The 27,299-nt window shown below is 34.3% G+C and overlaps 2 protein-coding genes across 8 annotated transcripts; one reads left to right on the top strand and one right to left on the bottom strand.

The window, feature by feature from the left end:
• Positions 1–4,538: 4,538 nt before the first annotated feature.
• Positions 4,539–9,829, bottom strand: LOC125663834 (sphingomyelin phosphodiesterase 3-like). Of its 7 annotated transcripts, none has more exons than XM_048896233.2 (7): positions 9,699–9,829; positions 8,267–9,072; positions 7,386–7,458; positions 7,005–7,145; positions 6,473–6,562; positions 5,507–5,742; positions 4,539–5,311 (listed from the first exon to the last, which is right to left on the bottom strand). In XM_048896233.2, the coding sequence occupies exons 2-7, from the start codon at positions 9,047–9,049 to the stop codon at positions 5,228–5,230; spliced, it is 1,407 nt and encodes a 468-aa protein (XP_048752190.2). In that variant the 5' UTR covers positions 9,050–9,072; positions 9,699–9,829; the 3' UTR covers positions 4,539–5,227. The 7 variants fall into 7 exon arrangements, 5 of the variants coding, with proteins under 5 accessions (XP_048752190.2, XP_048752191.2, XP_048752193.2 ...); XM_048896234.2 differs by lacking the exon at positions 9,699–9,829 and adding an exon at positions 9,547–9,592; XM_048896236.2 differs by lacking the exon at positions 9,699–9,829 and adding an exon at positions 9,497–9,541.
• A 29-nt stretch (positions 9,830–9,858) lies between these two features.
• On the top strand, positions 9,859–27,207 carry LOC125663833 (glutathione synthetase-like). The gene is made up of 13 exons (XM_048896232.2): positions 9,859–9,890; positions 10,016–10,126; positions 12,910–13,096; positions 14,152–14,227; positions 16,035–16,210; positions 17,245–17,287; positions 18,138–18,211; positions 18,510–18,674; positions 19,277–19,346; positions 20,317–20,508; positions 21,186–21,267; positions 23,022–23,211; positions 25,572–27,207. The coding sequence occupies exons 2-13, from the start codon at positions 10,039–10,041 to the stop codon at positions 25,696–25,698; spliced, it is 1,470 nt and encodes a 489-aa protein (XP_048752189.2). The 5' UTR covers positions 9,859–9,890; positions 10,016–10,038; the 3' UTR covers positions 25,699–27,207.
• The last annotated feature ends 92 nt before the right edge of the window (positions 27,208–27,299 follow it).

Below are 27,299 nucleotides of genomic sequence, written 5' to 3' on the forward strand. Positions count from 1 at the left end.
CCCTTTCAAAAGACGAAATTCTTCAAAACCATGTTTCAGTTTTAGACACATTTAATATTCCAGTCAATGAGTCGAATGAATATGAGTTACCGTACCTATACTGGATTCCTAAACTACATAAAAACCCTTACAAACAAAGATACATTGCTGGATCCAGTAAGTGCTCTACCAAGCCCCTATCTTTCCTCCTCACGAAAATGTTAACAGCTGTGAAGGAGGAACTTCAAACTTACTGTGCGACTACATATGCCAGAAGTGGTGTTAATCAAATGTGGATTCTAAAAAATTCTAAAGAACTTTTAGTAAACTTGAAATCACAGAATTTTTCCCAAATCAATAGCATTAAAGCCTATGACTTTTCAACACTATACACGACCATTCCTCACGATAAATTAAAGACTAGACTTTTTGACATCATAGACAGTTGCTTCTTCAACAAAAACGGAAAACGGAAATACTCATATCTAGTGATCAGTCATTCAAAAACTTACTTTGTTAAACACCACTCTGATTCCACGCACAAGTACTCTGAAGTTGAAAAAAAATATGCTAGAGTTCCTCATTGACAATATCTTCGTGGTCTTTGGTGATCAGGTCTTTCAACAGTCTGTTGGAATTCCCATGGGCACGAATTGTGCTCCTTTGTTAGCTGACCTGTTTCTATATTCATATGAAGCAGAATTTATTCAAAAACTTCTACGTGAGAAGAAAAAATCTCTCGCTGTGACCTTCAATTCGACATTTAGATATATCGATGACGTTTTGTCTATTAACAATGATAGCTTTCATTCATATGTCGATTTGATATATCCCTGTGAGCTCGAAATAAAGGACACCACAGAGTCGTCCACTTCTGCTTCATACTTAGATATTTTATTGAAAGTAGACATTAACGGCAAACTGACAACTCAACTGTATGACAAACGGGGTGATTTCAGCTTCTCCATCGTCAACTTTCCACATTTATGTAGCAATATTCCATTATCACCTGCATATGGTGTTTATATATCTCAACTAATTCGATATGCAAGAGCTTGTTCTGGGTATAGTCAGTTTTTAAATCGAGATAAGCTACTGACAAACAAGTTGATGGTACAGGGATTTCAACAGTCTCGATTGAAGTAAGCATTTCGCAAATTCTATGGTCGTTATAACGATCTAGTTCGTCAATACGACCTCGCATTGGGTCAAATGCTGTCTCACGTGTTTCATACCGATTGTTAAGCCGTTCTTGGCACACTGATTTTGACTGCGTATAACTCCGTTTATCTGATCAGGATATGGGGCTCACGGCGGGTGTGACCGGTCAACAGGGGATGCTTACTCCTCCTAGGCACCTGATCCCACCTCTGGTGTGTCCAGGGGTCCGTGTTTGCCCAACAATCTATTTTGTATTGCTTGTAGGAGTTATGAGATTGATCACTGTTCGTTATCTTCACCTTGCATATAGACACATTTAATATCTGAGTCAATGGGTCGGATGAAGATGAGTTATCGTACCTATACTGGATTCCTAAACGTCATAAAAACCTTTACAAAATAAAGATACATTGCTGGATCCAGAAAGTGTTCTACCAAACCTCTGTATTTGCTCCTCACGAAAATATTAACAGCTGTGAAGGAGAAACTTCAAACGTACTGTGCCACTACATATGCCAGAAGTGTTGTAAATCAAATGAGGATTCTAAAAAAAAATTATAAAGAAAGCTTTTCTCAAATCAACATCAAAACGTATGACTTTTCAACACATTACACGACCATTCCTCACGATAAATTAAAGACTAGACTTTTGACATTACAGACAGTTGCTTCTTCAACAAAAATGGAAAACGGAAATATTCATATCTAGTGATTAGTCATCCAAAAAATTACTTTATTAAACACCATTCTGATTTCACACACAAGTACTCTGAAGCTGAAATTGAAGTTCCTAATTGACAATATCTTCGTAGTCTTTGGTGATCGGTCTTCCAACAGTCTATTGGAATTCCCATGGGCACGAATTGTGCTCCTTTGTTAACTGACCTGTTTTTATATTCATATGAAGCAGAATTTATTCAAAAATTTCTACGAAAGATGACAAAATTTCTTGCTGTGGCCTTCTATGCAACACTTAGATATATCGACGATGATTTATGTATCAACAATGCTAATTTTCATTCATATGTCAATTCGATATATATCCCTGTGAACTCGAAATAAAAGACACCACAAGAGTCGTCCACTTCTGCTTCATATTTAGATATTTTATTGAAAATAGATATTAACGGCAAACTAACAACTCAACTTTATAATAAACGGGATGATTTCAGCTTCTCCATTGTCAACTTCCCATATTTATGTAGCAATATTCCATTATCACTTGCATATGGTGTTTATATCTCTCAACTGATTCGATACACAAGAGCTTGTTCTGCATATGATGAGTTTTTCAATTGAGGTAGGCTACTGACAAACAAGTTGATGATGCAGGGGTTTCAACAGTCTCGTTTACAGTCAACATTTCGCAAATTCTATTGTCGTTATGACAATCTAGTTTCCCAATACAACCCATCATTGGGTCAAATGCTGTCCTACTTGTTTCATACTGATTGTTAGGCCGTTCTTGGCACACTGATTTTGATTACAGATTATTCCATTTACCTGATCACGACATAGCGCTCGCGGTGGGTGTGACCAGTCGACAGGGGATGCTTAATCCTCCTAGGCACCTGATCCCACCTCTGCTATATCCAGGTGTCCGTGTTTGCCCAACTCTCTATTTTGTATTGCTTACAGTAGTTATGAGATTGATGACTGTTCGTTATCTTCACCTTTCATGTATTACATTTTAACTAAGATATATAGTATTAATTTCTTAATACAAGGATATAAACAATGTATGTGAAATAAAGATAGCGTAGTAATTAGCACCGAGAATTTATAGGTGTACATGCATGACTTCAAAATTTACGAGCACGGTCGTTTGGATTACATTTAATTAAAAAACATTCCTGAAAGAAGTCAAGATAAATGCATTAAACAAACAACACGAGTAGTATAGGTACCTCGTGTTGACACCTGAATGCTTCCAAATAGTATAAAAGGTTTATTCTCGCATAGATTTTGCATAATTCACTTTATTGCAAATACATGTATAGTATATCGAACTGAGGAAATAATGCCAGAATTAAAGTACGTACAAAATAGTGTGACCACGAATTGGCATTTGGATTGTGCAATATTTGTATATTTTTGATGTGGACAAAATTGTTTATTGTACTAAACTATACGTATATTATATGTGGGGCAGAAATGTATGAGAAAAGTTACATCTTTATATTAGAGACAGATACAAAAGTTTCAATAAATTTGGGGAAAGGAGTAAATACATTTATTGACAATGTCGTCCATAAAAATATGCGTAACATAATCAGAAAAACTTGTCAAATCAGTTTGACATTCGGGTACAAATGTGCATTGACATGTAGCATCTGCTTTATTTTTAAGATGGGGGGGGGGGGCTTTAAAAATGACTCGTCTAAAATTCTTGTGAAGTGAGACAAAATAAAATATAATAAATTGTGTTTTTCCAAACTTGAAAGTGCTAAAATAAGGTGGGTGTCAAGGTATTCATTAACTGAAACTGCCTCAATTTTGTACATTTACCAGCGCTCGTTCTTCGCTACATGTACAATTGTTTATGGGTTGAATTCAATAACTGCCGGCTCCTACATTTTTCTCATTCAGAACTTCTTCCACTTTTTAACCAAATAATATTATGATTTGTAATAATAAAAATTATGTGTTCTATTCTTAGATATTGTTGAGTAATCTGCAGGTTTTCTTGAATTTTCGCAGTTGATAAATCCTGACATTTATACATAGAAATTGTACCACAATACTCATATGGCTACATATAGAGTTACATAACTTGGTATTCCAATACATACACACCGATTGCAAAGGCTGTCTTCACCATTTGTAGTTTTATGATATCATGACATGCCAAGGTCATTTGAACAAATTCAAGGTCACTTTGATAAAAGTATGTATTAAATTATATATTTTCACATTGTTCCTATTCCTTAGCATGACTTACACTTGTGACATGACAATCAACTAAGGTAAATTACTTGAAGACAGGGTCATAGGAACTGCATTCTTTTGTGAAATGTTAATTGTAGAGCATTTTGTAGAGATTCATAAAAAAAATTTCAATAAAAGAATAAGCAATACTTGATTTAAGAACCAGTTTCTATGTGTCATACTGAGGTTATAGGTCATAATTAAACAGTCCTAGTTTGTTTTTCTATGTAAATTTTGTGAAATATATTAACTACATTGTATCTCATTAAAAAAAAATGAGCTAAAGAGTCTTAACTTAACTTGGGGAGAAGCAGAGGCAAAAGCAAAAAACAGAGCTGAGTGGCGAAGTCTTGTATTGACCGTAATTATGCTCCGACTGAAGTGAAAAGGATAGAAAAAAAAAATTGTATCTCATAACACGATTTTCTTCATCCTTGTTTACTGCAATTTCTACATAACAAATAACACCATTTCTAAATTTCTTGTAAATTAACAATTTAATATCACAGATAATTTTTATCAAACAATCTAAGATATGTATGAATTCAGGCATTAGTAAAACTTCTCCTCAATGAATTCTCAACATCAACCATGTGTACATCATATCAAAACAAAACAATAATACAATTTTTTTCTTACTTTTCCATGGAACAGAGATAAAAAAAAAATTAATGTAATCTCTGTTAATAGAAGTCCAAAAACACAATTTCAATTTTTCGCACATAAGAGATGAATCTGGAGCATGATTCATTCTAGACAAGTACTATAGTCTAGCTATTTATGATTGTGAACATTCTGCCAAACAATTCCCCAAAATCAGAATGTTAACCCATGGGAGAGGGGGGGGGGGGGGGTGGGGGTGTACAGTATTGCTGCTTGTTAAATTCTTACTCTTTTAAAACTGTATTTGACACTGGTATCTCATTGAGGTACACATGTACATACATGTAGCTACAATGTCACTTTGACAATACTGAAGAAATTTGTATCATATAACCTGTTACTGCAATTGTTGACCTTTGACATTTTGCTCAGTAGGATAATACAGTGACAATGAATAAATGTAATCTGGATCCATATAGTTGAGAAAAATGATATGCTTACTAAGAAATTAACGAGTGCATGTGACTTTAGAAATAGTTGGGCTGTTGTTCAATTGTCATAAAGTGTTGAATGTTGCCGTGACTGGAATGTGGTCTGTTAGTTCAGCAAGTCTCGTCACAAAACTATACTGACTGATCATCTACAAAATAAAAAACACATCAGCTGTTTATTGTAAGACGTCATCTACACGAGATAACTGGCTGTTCTAATCAAAATTTAACCCTAAAAATTCATGAAACGCCAGTAATGTCTGTGATGCTGCAAATCACACAGAGGAAGAAGTTTGTGTTAATATCTTCCGAACAAAAGGTGGCCCTAAACCAGGATTACTCACAATGTCTACATCCTTGTTAAATAGAACATAGTCTATTCTCCGTTTTCCATCACTTTCCATATCAATTTCCCCTGTTTTAGGATGAGCATTATACACAAGACTGGAGAGTGTGGCCACTTTCACGTCAGCGTCCAAAATGTACCTTCGTCTCATGGCTGGGTTTTCTAGAGCACACTTCAGTTTTTCTGGGGATGAAATCGCATCCTCCCAAAAGCAAGACTGTCTCATTTCAGTTCCTATTTCATCAAAAAAGGGGGTTGTCCATAAATTAGTATGGTTGATAGAGATCAAATTTCATTTAAACTGGTTTTCTTGTTTAATTGGGTTACTTAGTGACATTTTAAAAGAATTCATCATAGTTATGAATTTGTGGATATGGGATAACCATAGAATTTCTAAAAGTTGACCAATCTTTAACATTGATGATTATATATGCACAATGAATTTAAAGTTTTACATTGTATTTCACTCCCTACACGTGTATAATCTGGTTTGGGGCAATGTTGTTATGGTCTGTCACAGTTGCCAACATTGACTATTTGAAAGATGAGGGTTGCAGCACCCATAACCCTCTCCTCTGGATCCGCCACTGTGATACTGTGCATTATTGAAACAATTTTTCTTTTTCACATATTTTTTACATATTCATAATATTTTATGCCTATAAAATTTGATATTTTGACCACAATATATCAATTCATCCACACTAATGTAAAGCAAATCAATATCCTTCATAGTGCCTGCATGATTGAAAATTTGAATTATAATACGATCGCCTACCGTCATATGGAGCAGCTCAATAGCATCCAAATTTATACTATTTAAATTGTTTCCATGAATACCAATTAAATTGCAACTGAATTTCATTACTATATTACAAGGAACTCAAACAAAAGACAAAATCAAGGAATTCCTCGATATTTATCTTGACCACCTGATTTACCGATGCACAAACTGATTACCTACCAACTGTCCAGTCCTGGTCCCGGCCTGTAGATTTGCGAGCCGGATCTATGTACACAGAAAACAATCTGTGATCTGACAGACATCTGTCACCTGAAACACACGTCTGAAATGTTAATCTAGCTTACAATAAGCTGCTGTCACACTATACAGTACAATAGGCTTATAACAAACATGCTTATAACGAAATCCAACTTACAGGTATTATGAGGCGATATCTATTACCGTACGAGAGGAAAATAACGAAAATTGTATTGGATATATCGAAGTTTGGTTTATACAATGTATATAATGAACTGTTTTTCGCCCACCCTGAAGGTTCGCTATAACCTTGTTTTATTGTACATCTCATTTTTCCTTTGACAGAAGTCATTAACACCTTTCGCTCTCCTTGATTGTAGCAAATGTGTACCAAGTGTCTTACAAAATACATATCAAATGTGATGCCAAAGATCCTGGAATGCTTCATGCCACAATAGCTACTTCTTGCTGTAACAAACGAAACTACACGACAATGCATGACAGTCAGATTTACCTGGGGACATGTTATCAAAGTTGAAGTCCCCACACAGGATGTCAAAGTTCACAATATCACCTGGAGCACTGGTTATCGCCCGGAATTCCTGTGTCCACAGAAGCACTTCATCCAGCTGTTTCTGTATAATAGGTGTCTCACCTACAACAAGATCAAATGTATCAATGATTTAACACTGACATACATTTCTACAAAATATACAAATTGAGAAAATAAATCTTTTTTTAAAATATTTACATGTAGTACAAATGAGAAAACCTTCACTATGGTGATTGATATATATATATCAATTGAATTCTATATTACCTGTAAAATATGAGTCATGTAAAAAGTATTTTCCACTCCAAATAATAAAAGAAAAGAATGTGTGTTTGATACTACCTTGGTAAGCTTGTAAGTGTGTGTTGTAGATGTAGCCAACCCTATTCTCCCCATTAGACTTCTCAAGTAATACCTGTAAATTAACCATACTCCAAACTGAAACACTATCCAACAACACATGGAGCCTTCACACAATACATGTAATTTCTTACCATAAATCTCGTTCTTTTCAAAGTAGATATTTTTTGTAATATTTATTAGGTCACTGCCCCAAGTCCTCGGGGTCATAAATTTCACAATTATATATATACATGCACTCAGTTTGTCTACTATTGATGTTCAGGAGTAGTGCCGAGGATTTTTAATGAGTTTTGAATTTTTAACTACAAGACATACCAATACTTAGCCCCAAACTTGGGGTCTGAACTTGTGGCCCAGGGACCATGAATTTCATATTTTTGATTGAGGTCTGTCTCCATATTCATTATAAAAGTAGAGAAAGAGAGTTTTACATATAACATTTCTCTTCAGGTTATGTGGCCCCATCTCCAAGACCCACAAGTATAGAAGAGGCACCCTGAAAATCACAATTTTTATTCTCCTATACCCAAAGATGCTTTACACAAAATTTAGCATAATTTGCTTCAATAATTTCAAAGAAGTTGAAAACGTTAAACGTTCTTTAAAGTTTTCGATGAAGGACACACAACCATGAAGACAAAAAATCACAGTCAGATATCGATATTGAATACACAATACGGGTATACAATGTACATGTAAATTAATGCTCAGCAAATGTTACAACTTTAATATTAAAAATGGACCAGGGATATACCTACCTCATCATTTATGATCGCGAAATATTTACCAATTAAGTGTGAACTGATTGGTTAGAATAATTTGACAAACTAAACTGTCATTTACTTAATAAGTTAAAGTACCTTGACCATCAGAAGTCCCTTCCCAGAAAATAAGCACTGTTTGCAGGAATGACTGTAAGTTTTAAAGCATGCATGGATGATTTCAAATTTGCTAACAAACATTAGTCCACTATTGAAAATAAAATAATTGTTAAATAGACTAGCATCTCCGACATCATACAGTATCCAGGGATAAACTTTATGAAGATTCTGGATGAGTCTCTTGCTGTGGTCTCTATCCCAAGCTTCTTGTATACACAGAAAATCTGTTTCCGGAAAGTTTGTCTGAATATCACCAATCTGTTTTGTCACATTAGAAGAACCTGCACTCTGTGTATGAATTTGATCTGCAACTATTCTTTGCCCCACTTGTTGTGCTCTTTGCGATGTATGCGACAGATTATTAAACCGAGACAGAAACTCGGGCATCAAGCAAATATTCAAAGTCGAGACATTAAATGACCTTTTCTGCAAAGCCGCATTATTGGCATACCCATTATACTCGTTTACGGAGAGTATGTAAGAATTCCTGAACAAATGTAGGATACACCGCAACACAAAAGCTACCAAAGCGGGGACCATGAAGCAGGTGAAGATGCTAACATAGAGGGGTACAAGTGGAAGGTTTTTAGCGTAATGCTTCGCCGTATTAGCCTGCTCTCTGGTCGTCGGAATGAAGACTGACAAAATCTCACTAAGGCTCCACAATGCAGGCCTAAGGATAAATTCTGCCGTTGTGAATACCCACTGTTGGTATGCGTGAGGGAATGGTGTTTTGTGCAACATTATCTGCCTCTTGTTCATCCGAATCTTCCCAAAATCACATTCTGAAAAGTAAAACGATTAAAAAATAATCAAAAGAATACATGTAATCAGATTATCCGAGACAGTGTTTTTTTCAAACATTTTGAAATAGATATTAGAAAAGATTGCGAACCCTAGGCGTACTTAATTTATTTATCTCGAGGTATTTTTGAGGAAATTCGACTGTGAACATTGATCCCGCAAATTTTGAAAAACCAAGCATATTCTTTTAATTAGATATCATACTTGATGCAACATTAAAAAAAAACTGAGATAATAATCTAACGAAGGTAAAGTGACAAACTTTTTTAAAAAAAACTTCAAGTCTACTTTCAGTTTCATTTTGAGTTGCATACGATAAAAATATCGGAGTTTAACCCATTCCAACACAATAAAGTTAAATTCTACAGTTTTACACTTGTATAACAATTCAGATAAAACACACACAATATCTTAATTATAAGCCTTTTGTGTCAACAATTTCAATTGAAAGTTACCATGCCCTACGTCCGTCAGGGTCTGTCTGTCTGTCTGTCGGGGATACCTGTCTCCATTCACGTGATCGCATACTTTTAATATTTCTAAGTTTTAGTCTCTATAAAATTGTATAAAATATTTGGACAAGGATCCATACCATAAACTCACAAACCTTTGTAGTAAACAGGCTTTTTCTCCAATTCGCCGGTGCTACTCGTTTCTGGAACAAGTTAACTTTTTTTACTTTCTTTTTTTACTTTCACTTTCACTGTCGTACGCATTCAATTGTGATAGGGTCCTCTTGTGTCTTGTACGGGTGAATTGAACAAATTTAAGAAATCTTGGCCACAACACAAATTCAAAGGTCTGTACACTATCGTAACTCTAACATGAAGATCTTTACAGCTGCCATGTACATTTGTAAATTATTGTAAGCACGATGTTCTATTTCTTAACTGTTCTATTTTATATTTATTATTGTTTTTCTAGTCGGTGTAAAAGAACGTTTCACTATGGCCACTGTTCTGGAGGGTACAAAAATTGAGGAAAAGAAGCTGCAGAGTCTGATTGAAAGTGCGATAGACAGAGCACTTATTGACGGTAAGGTGGACGGACTTCAACATCTTCTGGGTTAATCCGAGATTCCTCTGACTCTTACCCCCGCTTTTATATTTGACATGTGCGGGGGAGAGTCAGAGCGGACTCCATATTGAAAAGTGGGAATTCAGCGACACCAGCTGGTGTCGCTGCTTTACCTACCTCTTACAACTTTATTTCGCGGATCTATCTTCCAAGACGTGAGAATATTCAGTTTACGGAAGATAAATCTATAAATAGATCATGATTAATACGATGCTATCGCTGTTTAAACGGCCCTAACACCGACAAATGGAGCATCACTTGAATTAGGTCGCCACCTCGCCATTTGATTTCTTTGCGCATGACGTCAGCACATGTAAACACAAAATTCCATCGTTTAAACGGCGATAGCATCGTATTAATCATGATGTATTTGTAGAATAATCTTCCGATAACTGAATCCTCGCGTCTTGGAAGATGGGTCCGCGAAATAAAGTTGTAAGAGGTAGGTAAAGCAGCGACACCAGCTGGTGTCGCTGAATTCCCACTTTTCAATATGGAGTCCGCTCTGACTCTCCCCCGCACATGTCAAATATAAAAGCGGGGGTAAGAGTCAGAGGAATCTCGGATTACTTCTGGGTATATAATAACTCGGGTGATCTACTGCCGTTGATCGTCGTCCGACGTCTGTCATACGTTAACAATTTTACATTTTTAACGTCCTCTAAAGTTCTTGAAAAATACAAGGCCAATATTTAAAAAAATACCATTTCTCTAAAATAGGAGAAATTTAAATTGTGAACTTTATGACCTTACCACCATAAGGGCCTCATTGGTGGGGTCAAATTGATTAGCAGTGAGTTTAACATTGAATTTGGCTTACAAGTATTTAAAATCGGCCTGAGAATGCTGCCTCCAGCTGGAGCCGGCGAAATTTTCAGTTGACATAAAGGTGCCGGTTCTGACGTTTTCCTGGCACGTTAGATATCAAAATCATAAAAAGCCAGGAAAATGTCAGATATTTCGGAGTAGGGTCAAACATGCTTTTACTACGACCATATTTTCAGAAATCTTCTCTACTCGCACACATGTGGGAGAAAAACTAAATGCATGGTTAAGATGTGCCTTGAAGCTCACCTCTACCTAAATTGTGAAATTCATATGGGTCCTGGGTCAGCTATATAAGGGTTCAAGGCATGAAGCCCTTGGGTAGGGCCAATATGGCCATATAGTCAAAATTTATTAAATCTTAGAAGATATTCTTCTTTATTCCCCTATATACATGTATTTGATAAAAACTAAATGCATGATTATGATGTCCATGCATGAAGCTCTCTATTGAGGAATTGTGCAATTTATGGTTTCTAGGTCAGGGGTTCAAGCCCTTGGACAGGGCCAATCTGGCCACATAAAGAAAATGTTGGTTTTTTTTTTAAATTAGGGAATGTTAAAAATGATTTATATGCTTCAGACTTCTATTTTTCCTTCTTCTGTAATTGAATAGGATTTGTATGCATGTATTTTGAAAGATCATGTTAAACATGTGCACTAAAGAATTCATATTAAGGCATATATTCAAATATGAGACTCTCTGGGCTATGATACTCAGGTGACTGTTTAGGCCTGTGGGCCTCTTGTTTCTTTGCTGTATGATTAAAAGTTTGATCGTCAATTTTGAGGTGATATAATTGACTGCTAGTATATCAAATGCTATATTGTACTTGAATTCTTTTTACTTTCACTTTTTTTTTATTTGTCCATTATTTTGCATGGACCCTGAGGTCTACGCATAATGTAAGGAAAGTTAAACTGGATGCTATGGGGAAAAGTCAGATTATGCAAGCACAAGTGTACGTTTATTACTTAATTTGATAAGTACAATATTCACTTACCCTGGAGGACAAAGTGAATATTTTGCTTCTCAGGTAGCTAAAGCATCATATTGACCTCAGAAAAATAATGCAACTTCTAAATTTTTCTTTCCTTATATTATAAAACAGAGGTTGACCGATATATTTGTTCAAAGTTTAGTTGAACAAATTATTTGTTCTTGAAAGTCTATTATTTACAAACATGTTATTGATCATTTTCTTTATAGTATTACTTTTGTAAACCTATACCTAATATCATATGTATAAAAAGCACATATGTCGAGTCAGACTATCTTCTCACAATCTTGAAATTGAAACAGGCCGCCCTAACAATATACTTAGAGAAAATAGAGTATGTAAATTTTGCAAAAAAGACATAGAGGATGAATACTACTTTATATTGATTTGCCCTCATTACGAGGAATGTCATCATAAATTTATCAAAAAGTATTATTGGCAAAAACCATCTGTTTTCAAATTTGTACAATCATTATTAGTGTTCATAATGTATATGAACTTTGTAATTTAGGGAAATATCGATGTCTTGCACTTTTAGTTGCAAGAAAACCTTGTTTAACAGTTATTCTCCTTTTTTTGTCGATATGTATTTATGTATACATATTGTAACTGATGTGGTAAGATGTATGTCTTAAGCAATAAAGAGAGTATTATTGACCTAAGATATGCTAATCTAATTCTTCACAAATGAAATTAATTCCTCTTCAAAAAGGGGTGTGGTTTTGCAGTATGATGTATCTAATATTATATCATATAAGGTCAATAATTATTGACCTCAGAAATGTCAATAATTATTAACCTCAGAAATGTCAATAATTGTGTAATCACATATTTTGTGATATTGTTAATGAAGTTTTTAACTTTGTGTAAGCAATGGTGTGAGTTATTTTAAAACATATCCATGCTCTATTTCAGGTGCATTAATGAGGACAAAAGAAAACCCAGGGTCTTCTGTGGTGGTCAATCATTCTCCTTTTGCTTTGTTTCCATCTGTTGTACCTCAGAGTTTAATGGAAAAAGCCAAGGGTATCCAAAAGTCCTTCAACCTTCTGATGCATAGAGTTTCTCATGATCATCATTTTTTGGAACAGGCATTACAGAAGTAAACAATTCTTGTGAAATATATTCAGCTTTCAATTAGTATGTGGAATATTAGATACATCATACTGCAAAACCACACCCCTTTTTGAAGAGGAATTGTTTTCATTTGTGAAGAATTAGATTAGCATATCTTTGTTGGGGGGTCTTGATTTGTGAAAAAAATATTATGGGGTCTTGATTTGTGAAGAAGTAGCATTTTCATAAGGTCTTGATTTTGTGATTTACAGTGCTTGATTTTGTATCAGTATAAAATCTGTTTATCCTGCACCTATGATTATATACCGGTAGTTATCAGGGCAGATGTCTGTAGTCTACAGAGTATGGGAATGCTATATTTATTATGGTTGTATCTTACATAACTGTCATTCCATTTTTGTCATATTTTGCATTTCTGTCATGAATGTTTCCCCAGCTGTATAATTCGTGCTCTTCTTTATTCGCATGCTACCCTCAACCACTCTGTTTCCAAAACAAATTTTCTATTTTTTTCACTTGTATTAATTGCATCTTGTGGATTCAGTATAGCATAAATTGGTTAGCAAACATAATGTAAATGTTATACTCCCAAAGAGGTGTTATTACAGTTTGACTTATAGAGTTACTGTTCATCTGAAAATCTCAACATGGCTGCCATGACCTCCAATTAGTCTAGCTTTCCTCTCTCTCTCTCTCTCTCTCTCTCTCTCTCTCTCTCCTCTCCCTCTCTCTCCCCCCTTTCTCTCTCTCTCTCTCTCTCTCTGTGTATCCTACACAACATCAGGAGAGGGAGAGTCTGGGTAAAATGAGATTGACATTCCAGTCGTCTAGAACAAGTTTGACTTTCTTTGTAATGCTGCAGCATACTGATTCACTAGACTCAAAGTTTGATAATGTGGTCTTGGAAAATTACATGTAATGTGATTGTAATTACTTATCCTTTACTTAAGTATACAATGAAAGGAGATATTATCATGCAAGTTTAAATCATTTAGGATGTTGTGATTTCCTAGCAGCAAGACTCACAAGGTCCAACATTCTGATGAGTAAATAGTTCTCTTGTATTTCTAATTTTTTCAGTGTTATCAAAGTAGACGACTTCACAAGACGATTGTGGAACATATACAACACTGTAAGAGAAGAGGGATTTAAACAGGTAAGTTACCATGGTTACTGTAAACATCAATAAAACCTGCTAGTGAAAATACCATATGGTAAGCATTAACATTATACACAATTATCGTCGACTGCCCTATTTCGGTGACTGACCAGAATTGGTGACCTTTTGTTTATGTATGCATGTTGTCGTTTCCGGGTGTAGATTGCATCATCAATTTCGCCATAGTGTTTGCAAACAAATATAGAGTATGTCTTCATTTTTTTTTCGAAAATGAACTACTAGAAGGAGAGTATGCTAAAAATCAACACGAGCACCCAAAAAATAAGCCCATTTAATTATTACTTTTTCAAGCAAACCTTCAAATTGATATAAAGTATACCAAAAGTCTAGAATTCTACATTATGTTATTTTATTCATTGACGTTTAGTTGCACATTCCTCCTGTATATTCGTTTTAACAGTTACAAACTTTTGACAAACCTGTATTAACAATGGTCACTGAAATAGGTGACGTCACCGTTTTAGGAACACAAAGTGACATGTTTTTTATTACGAAAATATATTCAATTAACGTACCAATGGAGTTGGTATTTTTGGATGAAAGTAAAGGAATTTAATTACTTTAAAGGTAGGTGTATTATTTATTTATTTAATCCAAGTTATTAATGAGAAAATCGCGGTTTATCACTAAGGTCACTGAAACTGGTCAGTCGACGATACACCTGTTCAAGAATACTCTCATACAACGAGGGAGAAATTCTCATCCTTATTCTTAGGATCTCTGCATGCATATTAAAAAAAGAATTATTTTTGTCAGCTAGTGAAAAAATTATTGTAGAAACATATTTTTCAATTATTCCTGTTCATAAATAAGCATATCGGATATCCCCAAGTACACTGATTTGGTACCTTTTCCACACATGCTTTGGTTGAAAACAAATAAATATTTCTTTTAATGTAAAGAGACTGCCCCTTCAAAATCAGTGACTTTCCAGTACAGCTACATATAACACACGACTTACCAGCTAGGGGCCACAGATTTGTTTTTTCTTCCTGAGGTTGGCTTAATTATGATGTACCAGTGTTTCTATAATGATTTTTCCCTGTCACAAATCATTTAATGTATTGATTGTAATACAGTGCAGAATATCCTCTATATACATTGTACTGAGAATTACAGTATACTCTTCAGTGTAATGGCAAGAGTTATCTGCCCCTCATGACATTCATGGGACACTACAGCCAACACATTAACAAAGGTTAAGCATCGATATTTTCTTCATAACATTATATGAGTTTAAATTCAAACCTTATTTTGATTTCAAAGCGCAGCAGTTTTAGATAACTCATAATTATTATTACTGTACAGAGTAATTTTTTCGAGGTTTTGCAAAATATTGTGAAGTGCTTTTTGATGTAAAACGATAGACACTATCCGTTTAATGGACAGTTTGTGAATAAAAAAATGTCCAATATATTTTTGGAGTATATGACGGAGGATGATACACTGACTGAGCGTGTGATACTAGTAATTGTGATTTTCACATGTTGAGGTATTGTCTCCTATATACCCCCCCCCAAATAAAAGAACAAAAAACACCAGTGAATTCTTGAGTAAATATAATATGACCTAACTCTCTTATGTAAGTCATACTTAATCAATAGTGCTTGATTTTATCATTTTAAAATTTCTTTGATATTCATTTTGTTTCCCAATAGGGATTAAGTAAAATCAGTTTTTTGTATAGTTTTTAGTACATAATACAAGTAGTCTACATGATGCAAGAGAGTGAGAAAGGATGGACTCAGAGGTTTTTCTTAAACTATGGTATGGTTATTTTCAGCCAGTGTCTTTAGGCTTGTTCAGAAATGACTTCATGATGGATACTAAGAAGGTAGAGAGGAATGAGGACTGTTCACTGTCACAGATTGGGGAAAACGCTCAGCTGAAGCAGATTGAGTTTAACACCATAGCATCAAGCTTTGCTGGATTAGTGGGTGCACTGTCAGATGTACACAGGTATAATTCTACAGCTAAAATTCAGGTCAAGGCTGGGAATATTTTCAATTCGTCAAAGTTGGGGGAAACTATGTAATCAATGTTTCTGAAATATGATAGTGATGTTGGGAGGGTTATTATTGTTAGTAAGATTCTTGACTCTCACATTTAAAGCTGAATTAATAGTTAAGGGAAGGAGCAGAAATTTCATATCAAAACATGGAGTGATCGAATATTGAATATTGTTTAACGTCTCCCTCAAGAATATTTCACTCATATGGAGACACTGCCAGTGAAGGGCTGCAAAATTTAGGCTTATGCTCAGCGCTTATGGCCATTGAGCATCGTGCCACACCTGCTGTGACACAGGACCTCGGTTTATGCGGTCTCATCCAAAGGACCGCCCCATTTAGTCGCCTCTTACAAGCAAGGGGGTACTGACCTGGGGAAAAGTATTGAACACTAGGACTACAGAAACTGTAGCAAAAAGGAAGAGGCTATCACTAGGTAATCACTAGATACAGAAGCTGTAAAAGATTATCACTAAAACTACAGAAACTGTAAAAGACTATCACTAAAATGTTGCTAAAGAAAACAGAATATGAAACTATCACTAAAATATCACTAAAACTACAGAAGCTGTAAAAGACTATCACTAAAATGTTGCTAAAGAAAACAGAATATGAGACTATCACTAAAATATCACTAGAACTGCAGAAGCTGTAAAAGACTATCACTTAAATATCACTACAACTACAGATGCTGTAAAAGATTATCACTAAAATATTTCTAGAACTACAGAATCTGTAAAAGATTATCACTAATATATCATTAGAACTACACAAGCTGTAAATAACTATCACTAAAATATCACTAGAACTACAGAAGTTGTAGACACAGTGAGAGACTATCACTAAGATATCACTAGATCTGCAGAAGCTGTAGAACTTGTGAAAGACTTGGATACAGGTATTGGCTGACATTTATGTACATGTATATATTATGTTTTCATTGTTATATTGATCACTGTTGACTTTCAACTTTCTTTTTTGTAGATACACAATAGCCAAGTCTAAAGTAAAGTACACAAAAAATCAGGTAAATATACGCATGAAAGGTACTATAATTTTCTGAAATAGGGTCCATGTGGAGTTAGCCATTTTCTGAGAAAAGTTCTTAGATTGATCAATTCAGCAGATAGGGCAAAGACTCTAGTTCTGTTAAGAGGGCAATAGTTCATGGGTATCCTTACAAGTGCAAGTTATACATGTACCTGTTTAAATCTGAAAGATGTTACGGAAATCATCGATAAAGGCCATTTATTATGAAGATATGGTAAATGAAATGACCACTTTGCCAATCCAACTTTATACATTGTGCATTCAGATTGTTTACTGTATATCATCCGCCATGTTGGTTAATTTTGACGTATGGACCATTTTCAGCAAGTCCAGTAATGTTGTTTGAAAGTAAATATATAGTTTGTTGTGTTTTATTTGTTTTAAACAGTTTGTATGCAATATATTGATAATTAATTATCTCATTTATGCATGTAAAATATCTGAAATTATAAAATGTACCAGTCTGAGATCAGGAGCCCGCTTGTTTCTAAAAATGTGTTAGATGTCAGAGTTATCTTTCTTTCCCCTTAATTATCTGCTTCCTTATGAACCATTTGGATGGTTTTAAAAAGCAACTTTTTTATCATTTTCAGATGCAATTTTTTTTAAAACAAGGCCTTAGATAGGTCAGTTTGGTATAATAAGCAAGGCTAACAAGCTAGTGGGGAAAAATTTACCTTATTACCGAAAATTACAGTACAAAAATATGACTGATAGACAAACAGAATATAGAATTTTTTCTCTTCTTATCTATCACTTCGATAGTAAGAATTTTTCATAAGCATGCAATGACTACCTATTCACATTTACTACAAATATATTTTTAGTTACCTGGAAATGATCCAGCTCTTGGTCTCTGTCGGGGAATGGTTAAAGCCTGGCAACACTATGGAAACAAAAAGTATTGGTTTTTATTGTCAATGGAAATCAGAAGTTTGTTAATTGTCTCAAGTAATGTGCAAATGAAATATCAATCATACAAATAATATATGATATTGTGCAACCACTTTGCTCAAAACTGCAGCTAGCTTGGATTTGGGGGGAGTAGGGTGTATGAATTTTAATACTGTGGTTTGGGGTGGGGTTTTTTTGCATCCAGTTTTCTCTCTAAGATTTATATTTTGTATTTGTGAATTCCCATGACTAAATCTTTCACTGATTTTAATCTCAACCATAAACAAATGAGTTCCATTTTGCAGTGCGGCCATTCTGTTTGTCTCCAGTGTGCCAGAACGGAACCGCATGGACCACATATGGATGGAAAAGAAAATCTCGGATATAGATCTGTCAATAGATGTGGTGTATTGTAATTTATCGTCATTATCCAGTAATATGTCCTTGTCTCCTGATAAAAAACTCTTTGTGTAAGTATCCCTGTTACCAACAGGTACAAAATACAGCCAAACCTCATTATCTCGAACTCAATGGGACCGAGAAAAAACTTTGAGATATCCGAGGATTCGAGATATTGAGCCTCGGGTAAAACTCGTAAAGAATAAGTGGTTGGGACTTCCAAATCACTTTGACATATCCATGGTATTCAAGATAATAATAATAATGATTGGTTTTATATAGCGCCTTATCCAGCGTATGCTGCTCAAAGCACTTTACAATAATCAATGTACATTATTACCCCGGCAGACATTATATCAAGATATATCAAGTTATATCAAGATGTCGGAGTTCGAGATACTGAAGTTCAACTGTGTTGTTAAAATCTGTTCTTGTAGGTAAATGAATTCCAGTAGTGTGTTCGCTGTAACATGTATGTATGTAAATCATTATTATGTAAATTGCCAACAGGAATAAGTAATATAATATGATGGACTAATATTCTTGAGTAAGCCAACATGTACCTGTACCCGGTAAACCTATCCACTGGAAAGGGGTTCTCGAGAATTTTGCTGGATATTTTTCGTATACGATAATAAAAGTTTGTTCAATATTTTCATGTTTTTCTTGTTAGTAACAATGCAGAAATAGCTGTTGTCTACTACAGAGAAGGATACTCCCCAGACCATTATCCCAGTCAAAAGGTAACTATCATTTAATCCACACAAGGTAACGCAAGTGTTTTAAAATCCAAATTATTGTCCCTGCCAAAAGGTTATTGTCATTTCATCCACACAAGTAACTCAAATGTTCTTTAGTCTAAATCATTATCCCAGCCGAGTGGTAACTGTCATTTAATGCAAATCAGGTAAATTGTGTATTTAAGTCAGAACATTGTCCCTGTTGAATGGTAATTGTCATTAAATCCAGATCAGGTTACTGTAAATTCCAAAATATATGCGAGGAATTTATTATCATGTAATTTCAGGAGAAGCATCACTTGTGTATTAAAAATTACTAGCTTTTATTTTTATATTCTAAAATACATGTAAAGACTCTTGATCAACAGAGCATTTGGAAATTTAAGTTCTCGCGATTTGACGTATACGAGTCAATTCACGATATCAAGTACACACGTAAAATAACGAATCTACATTACTCAAATGTCCTTGAATCCAGATCATAATCCCTGCCAAAAGGTAACTCAGGGTCATTTAATCTACATCAGGTAACTCAGTGACATTTGATCAAAAGCATATTCCAGACAAAAGATATCTATCATTTAATCCAGATCAGGTTACTCAAGTGTCCTTGAATCAATATCAATACCAAACGGTAACTTCATATAATTTAATCCAGGTCAGACGTAAGCATTTATCAAAGACTTGAGGGAAATTGTCCTGTGTAAATATACAGTAGAATATGGTTATAGCAAACCTTGAGGGCCAGTGAAAAACAGATCATTATGATAACTAAAATTTGTTATATCCAAGAAAATTTTTGTTATTTTTCTCTGATGGGGAATGAATATCACTTTGCAATATAAAGTGTGAATTTGTTGTGAGTGTGTTCGTTAGAAGCATGTTGTACTGTAGTATAGGTTTGATATTTTTTCTTGCATTTTTTGTATCGTGTGTGCTCACTCATGAAGCTTTGACCTGATAATATTTTTAGGAATGGGATGCAAGACTTACCATAGAAAGGTCAAAGGCCATCAAATGTCCCACAATTCAATACCAGTTGGCAGGGACTAAAAAGATCCAGCAGGAACTGGCAAGACATGGGGCTGTGGAAAAATTCCTCAGTGATGAGAAGGAGGCTAACAAGATTCGAACAGTGTTTGCAGGACAGTACAGTCTGGATCTGGTAAGAGAAGAGAATATGTCTGCCTCAACAGTATGTATAAGGATAATTATGAATTCCATGTCACCAAACTTTAGACAAGTGAACCGACATTAAACCTCCAAAATTAATTACATGGTTCTCGTGCCAATGTTGTCAATTATAGATAAGGGAGAGTGTTTTTATCTTTTAAAAAATAAATGAGGACAAAGTTTTTTATTCTTAAACTCACAACTTTTAAACAGTTCCTACACAGAGCAAGCATTGGAAAAAAACTCCCCCAATATCTCATGGCAGAATTATCTTTCTGCCTTTTCATATCTGTACAGATATCGACTTCATTGTGATGAAATATTTAGAAGTAAATATCCCACTTGCCATTTGATAGATTTTAAATGTTTACGTAATTTAATGTCAGGATGACCCACACTTTGTAAAGTGTTTTACAGATGAGAGTATCTAAATTGTGGTCGGATTCCAGATTTTTATTTTCCTCTTTGGCATTGGAAGAACATATTTAAAAATAAATTTTGTCTTATTCATGTGAAGATAAAAATGGTAAATGCACATTGTTTAAATAGATGCAGGCAGGCCTGAACCAAGTAATTATATCTGATTGACTGTGTTTTTTTAAATGCTGCATTAAGATATGACTTTGTCACCAATTTTGTTGATTTTTATTTTTGAAATTCTTTTCTAAGAATCCTGATGGAGACAGAAATGCAGAAATGGCAATAAACAACCCTGGAGACTATGTGTTGAAACCACAACGGGAAGGCGGAGGTTTGAAATGTTCATTCTACAAATCTACAAAGTCAGTCTCACATGTGTTCATTTAATTGTGTAAATAGATGACTTTTGCTAGCATAGGATATTTACTAACCACGTATATTCCATTTTAGTCGAACTACACACTGTGTAATATTTGTAACATAGTTTGTAGTAAACTTTATATGGTTTGCGTGTGGTCAGTAAATTTCACACGGGGTGAGAGAAGTGGTCTCCACCCTTGTGGAATTATCAGACCATATATAAACCATACTAAGTCAAGGACAAATCATGTAACGAATATCTCTAACCGAATGCCTTTTTCTAAATAGCGTTGATAAAGCTTACATAATTTTGAGCAGTCATGTAGGATACACTGTGACCTGAAACAATTATGACATCACACACAAGTGATGTGGGAAACTGTGAAGTTTACGAATTTGTGTTCAGTGTATTGTCTGCATTCAGTTTTAACAGTTGGAAATTCATTTTTCTAACAGAGTTTTTAACTATGTTTCTGAGCAGTTTGCCGCTTTGAAACCAAAGCAAACTTGAGAAGGGAAATAACTTGTGTATAACGAGTAATGGCTACTACTGACGATGTATGGAATATACATGTATGTGGTCTTCACATGATCATTGTGAAATAATGATGATTTGCAGGAGGAAAGATATATAATGATATCCACCAAAGAACTTTATATGATAAAAGTCTTTGGGACTTTGTATGATGAGATCCTTTAGGACTTTGTATGATAAGATCCTTTAGGACTTTGTATGATGAGATCCTTTAGGACTTTGTATGATAAGAGTCTTTAGGACTTTGTATGAGAAGAGTCTTTAGGACTTTTTATGATGAGCTCCTGTAAGATTTTGTATGATGAGATCCCTTAGGACTTTGTATGATAAGAGTCTTTAGGACTTTTTATGATGAGCTCCTGTAAGATTTTGTATGATGAGATCCGTTAGGACTTTATATGATAAGAGTCTTTAAGACTTTGTATGATGAGCTCCTTTAAGATTTTGTATGATGAGATCCGTTAGGACTTTATATGATAAGAGTCTTTAGGACTTTGTATGATGAGCTCCTTTAAGATTTTGTATGATTGATAAGAATCTTTAGGATTATATGTATGATAACAGCCATTCTGAGCCCTGTAAAACTCAAAACTTTAAAGCTTAAATAAGGACTGAATCTTCTTTATATCTTATAAAGGAGATCATGTCCAGTTTCATGTAATTCTTATTTGATGTGTACAGTCATTTTAAGTACATAGCATCAAAAGTGACACAATTTCTCATTTTTGCTCCAATTCAGTTAAAATGTTAACATTTTCCTTTTAGGAAGTATAATATTTAACTTTGAATAAACGAAACTTTAATATCCTGTAGGTTCTGAAAATATTTAAATTCATGATGTAGATATGAAATGTGTTGAAGCCTGTATTTGATGTTTTCAGAAGAAAAAATGTGTTTAAAAAAATGGCAATTTCATGCCAAAAAATACTGAAAAGGTGGCAAAATATATTGTTTTTTACTACATAAATCTGGTTCCCCGTCAGTTTTATCAAACTGAGAATAATAACAAGGTTGCTTCAGGATTCAGGCACATGATATAACAGTTTTGAAACAAAAGCACAAATGTCAGTTTAGGAGGGCAAATAGAGTCCATAATTATCATACATAGTCCTTTCTTGGAACATTTCAATGTCTGAAAATATTGGTACAAAATTATGCACTCTTTTCACAAAGGGTATGTCTCTTTGTAGGAAATAACCACTATGATGATGAGATAAAGACCCTGCTGTCAGACTTAAAGAATGATGAGGCCCGGGCAGGATATATACTGATGGAGAAGATCTATCCGTGGGTCCAGAAAAATTATCTCATCAAGGTCGGAGAGAGTTCTGTACTGAGGGAAGTGGTCAGTGAAATTGGAGTCTATGGAACCATACTGGGGTAAATACAGTCTTATAGTACATGTAACTCCATGGGGAAACTTTCACTGGGGTAAATACAGTCTTATAGTACATGTAACTCCGTGGGGAAACTTTCACTGGGGTAAATACAATCTTATAGTAACTCCGTGGGCAAACTGTCATACTGGGGTAAATACAGTCTTATAGTAACTCTGTGGGCAAACTTTTACTTTAGCTAAAAACGATTTAAATTGCATAAATGATTCATTCATTTCTGTGCCAAATGTAGATTAGATATATTGTTTAATTGCTTTTTCCTGCACTTCATTTATAGTTATGGGTAGCATGTAGCAAATCACTTTCACTAAGTTTTCTATAAAGCATACGTTTACACTATAATTCAAGGCAACTTTAAACAAGTTTTCGTACATTTAAAGAAGAAAGAAGACAACTTTCTTTATCCCCTTTCTTTATGACATTTTTTCAAAGCTTTTCAGACACTGCAGACACAGTTTACACATTTCTTTTACAAGAAATTTAAAGTATATGTACCCTGATAAAGAATAAGTATTGGACATTCCATCTTGTTCGGAAATCGAGTGAGATTAGGTTTCAGAAGAATATGTCATGTCGCCTTGGCCTTGACTTTAAAGAGGTAATCAAGGTTGAATTAGTGTATATTTTTCCTTAAATTTTTTCCTCTTAGATGTACATTCTGAAATAATTCTTACTAGATAAAAGTTCTAAATAAGAAATTCATAAGGGTATGAACTGTGACACTTCATACCAGTAATCGACTTCATGAAGCGAGTTAGCGAATGTATAGTATGCATGTGTTGGAACCCACTTCCCTGGGGACTGGATCTCCTCATAAACATCAGCTGTGCTCACTCTAAGGGTAACTCCATCAACATACCCCAAAACCTTGAAAATTAGACACTTTTAATGTTTAGCCAGTTTTGAGAATAAGCCTTTTATTTCTTGCAGTGAAAAATACTTAGATATAAGCCAGTTTTCATAATAAGCCCTACTTTAAGCAATTTAAAAGGAGTTGTTTGAATGGAAAATGTTTTATTTTTTGTTCTATTTGTAAACATTGCTTGAAAATAAAGATTTATATCTTATCTTTTTTATTTGATATTTGTAAAATAAAATTTAACAGAATACTTTATTTCCATTCACTTTCATACTTTAGATGTTCTGCTTTGATGATTAGCCGCAATTTGAAATTAAGATGGCTTTGAAAATAAGCCCCCACTTTCTTACCAAAACTTAAGCCACAGCTTATTTTCAAGATTGTTGGGTTTTATGGAAAATATTTAGCAATTTAATATTGTATGGTCACAGCCTATTTGACACCAAATATTGATGAAAAATATCTAAAATAGTCCTTTGAAAGATGTAAATGTCAAATAATAGAATTTTTGGAGCTTTTTTTTTTTTTGTCCTCATGATTATAATATTTTTTGCCTTTTGACACAGGCCTTTGATATTTGGTATGTTGGCAAGTTACTATCATATGTTCACAACACTGTTCCTTGGTTGAAGCACATATACATATAGGTGAATGTCATGTACCATAAATCTTAGTCCACTTTAAAGTCTGAGGATTCCTAAAACATTATCTTAAACAAGATGTGTTTGTGAAACACAAATGCCCCCGATATTGGCCAATTCCGAAGATGGCCAAGGTCACAAGGGCAAATATCTTGGTACCAGTAGAAAGATCTTGTCAAAAGAAATGCTCATGTACAATATTAAAGCTCTAATATTTACCATTTAGAAGTTATGACCAATGTTAAAAAAAATTAAAAGTAGGTCAAATATCAAGGTCAAAAGGTTCAATACCAACGGAAAGGTCTTGTGACAAGGAATACTCATGTGAAATATCAAAGCTCTATCACTTATTGTTCAGAAGTTATTAGCAAGATTGAAGTTTTCAAAAAGTAGGTCAAACTCCAAGGTCAAGGTCACGGGGTCAAAAATGTTGGTATCCACGGAAAGGTCTTGTGACAAGGAATACTCATGTGAAATATCAAAGCTCTATCACTTATTGTTCAAAAGTTATTAGCAAGGTTAAAGTTTTCAAAAAGTAGGTCCAACTCCAAGGTCAAGGTCACGGGGTCAAAAATGTTGGTACCCACGGAAAGGTCTTGTCACAAGGAATACTCATGTGAAATATCAAAGCTCTATCACCTACTGTTCAAAAGTTATTAGCAAGGTTAAAGTTTCAGACAGAATTACAGAATGACAGACAGGACAAAAACAATATGCCCCCCGATCTTCGATCTCAGGGGCATAAAAATCTATGGAAAATGGAAGGGGAGACATCAGTTTTAGTGTGCTAAAACAATTCTTCCTAGTTCATGTTGTATAAGTGGTTTTTATTTCACCCTTTAGATCAGCAGATGACGTTTTGGAGAATGAGGAGGTTGGACACCTGATGCGGACCAAGTTCTTGGGTGTCAACGAGGGGGGCGTAAACACGGGTTATTCCTGTCTTGACACACCCTTCCTTATTGAATAAACATGGGGCATTAAATTTACTTTTAAAATTTTTCATGAGAAAATAATTTCTTTATTGGCTATAGTGAACCTCACATGTAAGATTGATGCATATAGCAATAGACATGAGAAGTCGATTTTGAACTACAGTATCAATATGCTGAAGTGAGTTGGATGTAACGAGGTTTGACTGTGTATATTACCTCATTTACATTATTTTAAGGGGTTTTTTTCTGTCTCTAATTTGAGTAACTAGATGTACTGTAACATAGTACACATATTTTACCTGATATAGCATACATGTAGTTACTATAACATTGTATATTAGTCATACCGTACCAACACTCCTAGGCAATATACCATCATTTTGTAAAAAAAAGAATTTCAAATTTGCACGTACAGTTTCAGGAAGGAATTGGATGATGTAATGGCCATCACTCCTATCAATTTAAATGCTCAATGGAGGAAATTGAAGTCATATATTTTTTATATTATCAAGAAAATTAAGGTTCTTGATTACAACACATTTTCAAATTCCTGATCTGTTCTGTATGATTTTACCAATGTAGTCTTTATGTATAACGTGAAAAGTTATAGTCATGTAAAAGCCATTTAGGTAACACATTGGAGACCAGCATTATTTTTCTTTGTGACAAAATTGCTAATGTCTGGCACCATTACTATAGAATTTTTAAAGGATACGATGAAAGCTTACAGTACCCATTCATCACATTGTATTTTACTTTGATATTATGCTTGATAGCCTGGTAGCTGTTATATCTGTATAATTTTGAGAATACTTGTGTTGATTTGATAACTTTAGATCAGAGGATATCCAACATTTCGGACTCTTCAAGTGAAGTAGGATTTTGCTGTGTTTATGGGGGATTTTCTATTATTTAATCAAACAACAATTAATTTAAATCATTTACACGCAATTCACCAATGAAAAGATGTTTTGAAAGGATTTCAATTTTGGGGTAATGTTGCATTTTCAAGATTTGTGAATATTGCAAAAATAAAGGTGGTTTGTTTCACAAGAAAATTTTGTGGTAGATATGGGTTTTTAGCAATATTAAAATGTTTATAAATAGTTTTACAAAATTCTATTATAATTTTGTATAGGTATCCAATGTCCTTTTAAATAATCCTTGTTCTTTTTAAGTAACATTGAATGTTAGATATTTGTACAGACTGTACATCGTCTTTATATGTCGTTATTGAATGGTTATTAGTTTTATGTTCAGTGTTTATACGACAGCTGTCATTATTTGTTAGATATTTATTTTATTGTGTTGAGGTGCTACACAACCTGTAACACATTTCATGCTGGGATATTTCATACATTTTGTTTCTATATTAATCGTAGTATGTATTCTAGAAAGCACAATACCTTTGTACTCATTATGCCTCCATGCCGTTACACGTATTAGATTTTCAGTCTTTTGTCAGTCTTTCAGATTTATGTACTATTTGATATATTGCATCACCTTCTTCAGATGCATTCAGAATAAACAGAAAATAATTGCCATTTCTTTTTGTGATATTGATTCCTATTCAGGTTTTGCCCTCCACCCAATAACTTTAATTTCCTTGTGTAAACACCAGCCAACAAATTCTGTC

This window comes from Ostrea edulis, chromosome 1, assembly GCF_947568905.1.
Source record: "Ostrea edulis chromosome 1, xbOstEdul1.1, whole genome shotgun sequence".
Taxonomy (NCBI): Eukaryota; Metazoa; Mollusca; class Bivalvia; order Ostreida; family Ostreidae; genus Ostrea; species Ostrea edulis.